At 48.6% G+C, this 8,555-nt stretch overlaps 1 protein-coding gene across 2 annotated transcripts in view; it reads right to left on the bottom strand.

Moving 5' to 3' along the window:
- Positions 1 to 3,539: 3,539 nt before the first annotated feature.
- CHRM4 (cholinergic receptor muscarinic 4) overlaps positions 3,540 to 8,555 on the bottom strand; it is a 46,648-nt gene continuing 41,632 nt past the window's right edge. The window contains exons 2-3 of one of the 2 annotated variants that reach the window (XR_014516832.1): positions 4,320 to 7,090; positions 3,540 to 4,256 (exon numbers count right to left, since the gene is read on the bottom strand). Coding sequence is in view for 1 of the 2 variants with exons in the window: in XM_083464645.1 (XP_083320771.1) it covers positions 5,643 to 7,090 (1,448 nt within the window). In the remaining variant the exon portion in view is untranslated. Of the gene's footprint in view, positions 7,091 to 8,555 lie in introns of both variants that reach the window. The other variant, XM_083464645.1, reaches the window with a different exon arrangement.

The following is an 8,555-nucleotide window of genomic DNA, read 5'->3' as shown; positions in this document are numbered from 1 at the left end:
TTGTATGAAAATCATTGGAACTTTCACTGGCTTGTGGTCGTGTTGTCTGGCAGCGGCCCTCCATTTTGTGGGCCTGTTTAATTATTGGAAGGCTGCTTTTTCCCCCTCTCCAGGACAACTTCCTTGTTTTTGCTTTGTTTAAAGTAGTCACACCTATTCCTCATGCTCTCCATGCCACAAAGCTGCTACTTTCATTATGGCAGGAACCAGAGATTACTAGTGGGTCAAGGTCCTGGGCTTCCAATTAACTAGACAGGCAGGTGTCATGGCATTCCTCTTTCCCCGCCCCACAAACATTTAAGAAAGCAGGAGTGCAAATGCCATGAATATTTTACCAGCTGCTCCCTGGATTCCTTCAACTCATTTCTATCCTGAGTTGTTTTCATATTACCGTCAGAGAGAGATGGGTGAGTTGTCAAAAGCTTATTAAGTCATTTGCTGCTTTCTCTCGCAACAGGATTTTCTTTAAAAAAAATATAAAGTTTCTAAACTGCATAGTGTTTTATTTCTTTTTCTACAGAAGGTAAAATATATAAGTGCATAAAGTCAATTCAATAAAATTACCTTAGAAGCAATTCAATAGAATGCCATATTTTATGCTGCATGAACTGAATGGGTGGATTTGGGTAAGTATCTCCTGGCATTGCCTTCTGCTGCTCTTTACAAGTGCCAGAAAGAAGAAGTTGATACATTGGCCATGCTTGGCTGCATTCAGAGCTCTAGAAATTTACAGTAGCCTCTGCCAATCTGTTGCCTTACAGAGGTTTTGCACTACAACTCCCAGCGGTGGCTGGGGCTGATGGAAATTGTAGTCGAGAACATCTGCAGAGTACCAGATGGGCAAAGGTGAGTTCAGGGGAATAGCTGGAAATCAGAAATCGGCTGTACTGTGTTAAATAGGGGTTTCTCTCTGTGCTTTATGAATGCAGCCTCAGTATCAAACACTGTTGAAGAGCTTTGGTGGCACCTTTTGCCATAATAAATGTATCAGGCTTAGGGTGCTGTGGGACACTTCTTTTCGCTGGAAGAAACATGGCCATGCTTCTGGAAATCTGTAGAATCTGAAATGCATCAGGACTGTGCAATTTGCAACATAGAAGTGCTACACATATGATTTCTTTCTACATTCAGAATTTGCATGCTCCAACCTCTTTTGCAGAAACAGCTTTAGGCCAGTTTCCCAATGGTGAAGTGCCTGTTGCACCTGCAAAAGGCCCCTTGCAGATTCCATATCCAGGTTGGGTCTGAAACGACACTTGTCTTAAATCAAGGAGAGCCACTGCCAATCAGTGTAAACCAGGAGTAACCCTCCATTTGGTGAACGGTCAACCTGGACTTGCATGACCAATGATCAGGGATGGTGGCTATCGTGGTATAATATGAGTTTGACCAAACTGTGGGAGGCAGTGGAAGACAGAAGTGCCTGGAGGGCCCTGCTCCTTGGGGTCATGAAGAGTAGGACATGACTAAACAACAACAACATCTGGAGAGTAGCCTGCTAGTTGCCCACAATAGACAGTTCTGAGCCAGGTGGATCAATAGTCTTGACTTGATATCCATTCGTTTCTTATGCTCCTAGCCCAGGCTCATTCTGCTCTAGCGCTTCAAATATTGCTCAGCTTGGAGCTATTGGGCATCCCTGTGCGCTTTCCATTGAAATTAATAACAAGAGCCTGCCAAGTCGGGCCAATGGCCCATCTAATCCATCATTCAGCTCTCACAGCAGCTAGCCAGGTGCCTATGGGAAGCCTGCGAGCAGGACCTGAGCACAACAGCCCTCTCTCCACATGTGATTCCAAGCAACTCCTATTCAGAGCCTTACGGACTCTGGCAGTGGGAGTCTAGCCATTAGGGCTAGCAGGCACTGTTAATGTCCATGAAGTCGCCTAATTCTCTTTCAAAACCATCCATGTTGGTGGCCGTTGCTGCCTCTTACGGAGCGATTTTCACAGTTTAACTGCGCTGTTAGTTTCTTTTGCCTGTCCAACGTTCAGCTTCATTGGTTAGCGCTGAGTTCTAATATTATGAGATGTGGGGGAACCATAGAGTTGAAAGAGACCCTGAGGATCATCTGGTCCAATCCCCTGAAATGCAGAAATTTGCAGTTGTCAAATATGGGGACTGAACCTGCAACCTTGGCGTTATCAGCACCACGCTCTAACCAACTGAGGGAAGCTTTTAATGTTTGATGTATTACGGTATTTTAATATTTTTTTTGGAAGCTGCCCAGAGTGGCTGGGGAAGCCCAGCCAGATGGGCGGGGTATAAATAATAAATTATATTATTATTATTATTATTATTATCCAGGCCCTCCAAACCTTTCCCACTTTCTCTATGCCTGCATAATTTTACGTACCTCTACCATATTCTCTCTTACATTTTCCCTAAACTGAAAAGCTGCAGACACCAAATCCCATTTATTACAACTGGATTGGTGCAAAATCTATTTGTCTTCCCTTCTAGGATCTGTTCACACCGCACCTTATCTTTCTCTCTGCTCACCATTGTATCCCAGTGGCCTCTTACTTCCATGATGACACAGCTTGCCCTTCTGCCTCCCTGCAACTCCTCTCTCACGTGGGTCAAGTGACCTAGATTGGGAAACTCTTGGCACTAAAGCTGCCCTAACCTCTCAACCTCTTGGTGGAGGCAGCTGTTTGTAGGTTTAGGCGGCTATTCTGCTGAGGCCAGCAAAAGAGCCTCCACATGGTCGGGAGTGCAGGCACGCTGCCCAGTCAGTACCTATTGACAAAGGGGCCTCTGAGGGTCTTTGTGTTTCTGCAGGGACAGCTGCCTGAATGCCTGCCCATCCCTCCTCACTCTCCCCCCAGTGCACCCCTTCGCTGATCAGAACAAAATCCCTGCCCCAGGCGCTTGAGCTCCCTAGAATTCCTCAGTTAATGCGGCATAATTGCTACCAGACCTGCACAGGGCTGGAAATGCTGCAGGAAGATTGGAACCAGACTCTGGGGCAGGGGAAGCTCCCTTGGGCAGACAGCATGCAGGGCAGTGCCCAGCTAACCTGGGTCAAAGTGCGGGTTGAGTCTCCAGGGGTCCCAGAGGAGCTCATTCAGGATCGGTCCCAAAGCCATGAAAACTTGACAGAGAGTCACCCTCTTCAGATCAATCCCATTACTTTGGCCGAGTGAGGCGTCCATTTCCTTTTGCCCGGGGAACCCTCTAATCACAGGAAAGGATCATTTGTGGGCTCCTGTGGGGGCAGGTTTCCTGCCTCGACCCAGCAGAAGAAGCTTGCAAAGTTTACTCAGCACAGTCCATGCTGGAGAGGAAAAGTCTGGCGTCCTTGTCAGTCGGCAATGATTCTTGCACTCAACCAGGAACTTCTCATAAACCATTGGCCTTTTGGGATGGGTTTGATGGAAGATGGAGCCCATGACACTGAGAGAGCTACAGAGCCCCATCCTTGTTTCATAATTTCAAATTTAATCCACTTTATGCCTAAACTGCTTGCGTGTGAGTATTGAAAGAGGACCCCAAAAAATGACCCAAAGAGCTAATATATTTACTTCAATTACTTTATTGGTTTAAGTGGGGCCCGCTGTTAGTTGTAACAATTAAAAAAACCTGCAAGGCATTTGGGGCAACATGATGCAAATTATTCTAAAGGCAGTGGCAGTATGGCTGCCTCCCCAGCAGAAAGAAGCAGCAGCCTTTGGCCAACTACAATGGCGTCTCGCAGGCTGAGAGTCCTTCACCATGAGACGGAGACTTCCGTGCCTGTGTACACTGGCCTAGTCTATGCCAGGTCCTTGATCTGCATTTCTCGCTGACGTGCCTGAGGGTGCAGATACCCTCTGGGCTCTGGAGAAACTGAGCAACAGCTGGAATGGGTTGTTCTGTGCTGGACATCATGAATATCCTGGGATTTAGGCTGTACACTTTACACTGGAGCCCACATGCTGAGGACTCCATGACGACACCGACTAGAAGGGAGGTTAAATCCATTTACAAAGCTCGGTGGCTATCTTCTTGATATGCCCACAGGCACTTGGAGCAGAAGCAAGCAGGGAGGTCTCTAGTTTCCCTCCCCCAGCCCCTATAAGCAGGGATGAAGAAACTGCAGCCCTCCAGCAGTTGCTGCACTACAACTCCCATCATCCTTGACCATTGTCCATGCTGGCTGCAGCTGATGGGAGCTGGAGTCCAACATCATGATGAGGGTCACCTGTTGCCCATTCCTACCCTACAGAGAAGCCTTTCCCAACCATGGGTTCCCAGACGGTCTCAGACTACAACTCCCATTATCCCTGACCACTGGGCATGCTGGCTAGGAATGATGGGAGTTGTAGTCCAACAACATATTGGAACCCAAGGTTGAGAAAGGCTTCTACAGAGGAATCAAAAATCTCTTCGTTAAGGGCGCCTCCCTTAACCAAGTGCTTGGAGCCAGGAGGACACTGTGGTGCAGCTGGCATCTAAAAAAAGCAACCCAAAATGAAGGGAAACCCTGTTTACATGAAAAGAGGCTACATGGCCTTTGAAAGTCTCCCCAGTACAGGAATATCCCGCTATCGCAGATGCCTGGTGCAACGTTATCCTCCAAGGGCCTTGTCAAGCATTTGCCGCCTCAAGGACAGTCGCTCTTCACATCGACACAAATACCTTTGCAGAAGCATTTCCCTTGGCATGTGGTCAAAAATGTCACAGTGCTGACTGTCTCTCTGTGCGTGCGCACATGTGCCGTTTGCGATTTTTTATTGTTCAAAACAACTCAGGTGTGTCATTGTTTCAAGGTAGGCGTGAGTCTCTCCGTTCAGCAGGCTGGCTGGCGGGCACAGCTGCCTGCCGCGGGGAGACAGGATGGAGTCAGCACAGGATGAAAGTTCCTTAGGAAGCCTCTTAAGCAGGCAGGTTTGGTTCCAGCTGTAGAGTACTCTCCCTGAGGGGAACAAATCCCACTGGAAACTCAACTGGGAAAAGGGCTAGGATGTATGAAAGGGATTAAGTGTGCCTTGGTTGGTCATCTAGTCTTAGCATGCCCTGCCTAAGGCTCCAAGCAGAATCCACTGCCAGCTTGGTGGCTGGCGATGAGACAGTCCCCTTCTGTCTGCACATTCATAGTTTATGACTTTGTTAGCATTGCTGAACCTTCCCATTCTCTCTCTCTCTCTCTCTCTCTCTCTCTCTCTCTCTCACACACACACACACACACACACACACACACACACACACACCACAAGTGCAAAACCAACAAGACATCCATGGAAAGGAATAACTTCCATTTACATGTTTGTGTGTCCCACTTAGCACATAGGCATCAGAAGGGGACACGGCTTTTATCTAGTGATATCAAAGGTTAATGGAAGTTCAGCCAGCATTTCAGGAGGAACAAGGCAGGGAGTGGGATCCACGAAGTCTGTCCATGACACCTTATTGCAGCATCCAGTTCCTGACTTATTTCTCCTTCGTTTTCTGGAGAAGCGCAGTCAAGGGTCCTAGAGGCGCAAGGACTGCTTTGTGACTTGAAGGCCGATCAGGATTAAAAGGGTTGTGTCTTATCTCTGGTTTTAATTTTGCATTTGGTGAAAGGCTCCCTCTGGAATCTAGTGACACAGTTGCAGCAGTACATCTGTCTGGTTGGAGAATAAAAGAACAAGTCTCCACAACACCTCGCTTCCAGATTATCTTGCCGTGCCGATGTTCCTGTACTGACACATGAGAAGGTGCTTAAAGGTTTTCTTGAAGGTGGCGTTGCAAAGAGCATAACAAGCTGGGTTGATGGTACTGTTGACATAGCACAGCCAGTACCCGATGTACCAGACTGTGTCAGGGACACAATAATCGCAGAAGGTATTAATGAGGACCATCACATTGTAAGGCGTCCATGTCAGGATGAAGGCCAGTAAGATGGCAAAGATGGTTCTGGTGACTTTCTTCTCCCGGGCTGCCATTTGACGCTTCTTCCTGACCTGACTCCTGGCAATGCTAGCAAATTTCCTGGCAACGTTCGCCGGGCGGCTGTTGGACAAGGTGATTGGAGTGGAGCTGGCTTCTTTGTCTGGGACAATCTCAATGGCGGTGACACATTCAGTTCCGGTTTGCTTTGTGACAATCTTAATTTTGGACCACTTGGAGGCAGGGTTAAGCCGTGTCGGGGCTGGGCTCTGCCCTTGATCAGCCGGTGCAATTTCCAGCACTGGCTTCTCTTTGTTGGTCTGGGTGATGCTCACTGTGCTGGATTCATTGGACGTCTCCTTCTCCTCTTGGTGGCCAGTGGTCTCTGACTGCTGTAAGGGCTGCTCTTCTACTTTCCCATTTTTTGCCTCCTCCTTCACCTCCGCCGCTTTCTTCGGAGAGTTGTTGTTATTCTGCTTGACCAAAGGGCTCTTCAGGAAGCCGAGTGACTTGGACTTCTTCTCCTTCTTGCTCTCAGGCTTGCGTCTTCTGATGCGGCTCCGGCTGGCCAGCGAAATGTGGATGTAGAGCACAGTCATGATGACCACGGGGAGGTAGAAAGCCGCGATGGCTGTGCCAAAGGTCACCGCCGGGTTGGAGAGGAACTGGATGTAACACTGCTCTTTCTCAACTGTCCTCTCCCCAACAATGAACTGCCAAAACAAGATGGCGGGCGCCCAGAGGATAAAGGACAATATCCAAGCGACTGCAATCATCAGCCCGGCCATTTTGGTTGTCCGCCTAGCTGGGTAGGTCAGGGGCTTGGTGACACAGAAGTAGCGGTCAAAACTGATGATGAGCAAGTTCATGACAGAGGCGTTGCTCACCACGTAGTCCAGAGCCAGCCAGAGGTCACAGACCACAGCCCCTAGTGGCCAATAGCCCTTGATGATGTAGACTGTGTAGAGGTTCATGGAAAAGACTCCAATTATCAGGTCAGCACAGGCCAAGCTGAAGAGGAAGTAGTTGTTTACAGTCTGAAGCTGGCGGTTCACTTTGATGGACAGCATGACCAAGATATTCCCTACCACGGTGACAAGGCTAAGCGACCCTGTGACGGTGGCTATGAAGACCATCTCCACCGTCTTATACTTGGGGGTGTCCTCCTTTGTGAAGTTGTCATTGGTGAAGTTGGGCATCTTTATCAGCTGAGAAGACAAGTTGTATGCAGAATCTGCAGAAAGAGAGGCAGGGAGAGAAAGACATTGAAGAAATATTATGCATCTGCAACACTTGGTCAGGAACGTCAGTGTGGTGCAAGCCTTAATGGGTCAGATGAGAACTGGGGAGACCCAGGTTTGGATCCCCACTCAGTAATGAAGCTCACACCTAGGCTCTGTTGACTAGTCCAGGCATTAAGATGTGGAACAATACCTTGTTGAAAGGTATCTGGGCACTTCCATCTCCTAGACTTGGTCTGGGTTTGAAGCATATGACTTCCCACTTCCTGGGAACTGTAGTTTGTTAAGGCTGCTGGGAACTGTAGCACCGTGGGGGCTAGTTCCTGGGATGCCATGGGCTTTAAAGGTCTAGTGTGTATGCCACCTCAGAAAACAGTTCAACCTGGCCAGCCTACCCAGCAATAGATAAAGCAAACCTGAACGTTACTACCAGGAAGCTGTAGGAGGGCGCTAAGCAAACTGGGAAAGAAGCCGGTGTCCTGTTCCACCCCTGGACGGATTGTCAGCTCAGCCAGAACAGCCACGTCTCTTCAAAGCCCAGCATTTTCCCAGGCCTGTGTTATCTTTAACCCATGTCTGAAAAATCCTTCTGCCCCCAAATCTCTCCGGCCCTCTCCAAGGGAGCTATTTATGACAGCAGCTTGCCTGGTGGAGTGGGGCAGCCTCAGAAGGAGCCCACAACCTTTTTCAAATTATTTCATGAGTTTATGTAGATGCACAGAGCTCCAGAGAAAGCAAGTGAGATTGGGGAGGGGGGTTGTGACCATCTAATAGGCCTGTGGATCCTGCATTCTGTAAGGTTTTGCTGAGGGGAGCCCACCCTCTGCTGGATATTCTTGGTATTGTACCATTGCAGTCAGCAGTCCGAGGACTTCTGCAAAGTCCGCCTCTTTTCCACCAGAGTGTGCCCTTATATAGTGGTACCTCGGGTTACAGACGCTTCAAGTTACAGACGCTTCAGGTTACAGACTCCGCTAACCCAGAAATAGTACCTCGGGTTAAGAACTTTGTTTCAGGATGAGAACAGAAATCGTGCGGTGGCAGCAGGAGGTCCCAATAGCTATAGTGGTACCTCAGGTTAAGAACAGTTTCAGGTTAAGAACGGACCTCCGGAACGAATTAAGTTCTTAACCCGAGGTACCACAGTAGAAGACTTTTCCTCAGCCTGGGGACACATTCTTCTGTGCAAGTTGGAGAAATGTTGCTGTTTGCCTGTGATACATCATTTGGCCACCGTAGCCACTTAAAATGAGTCAGTTTCCCTAAATTGTGTGCAGACAGTCTGTCAGGGCTTCTGGAATACCCCACAGGACCTGTGGGATTTTACTGGTACTTTCAGCATGGCTGCAAATGCTTTTGGGGAGCAATTGCCTAGTTTTCCTACAGAGGCGGTTTTAAGGCGGAGCGACCAGTGCAGTCACAGTGGGAGCCACAATGCAGGGGCACGAAAACAACACT

This window comes from Podarcis liolepis, assembly GCF_965112155.1.
Source record: "Podarcis liolepis genome assembly, chromosome: 1".
Taxonomy (NCBI): Eukaryota; Metazoa; Chordata; class Lepidosauria; order Squamata; family Lacertidae; genus Podarcis; species Podarcis liolepis.
The sequence above is the reverse complement of the archived record's forward strand: the minus strand, read 5'-3'. Positions and strand labels throughout refer to the sequence as shown.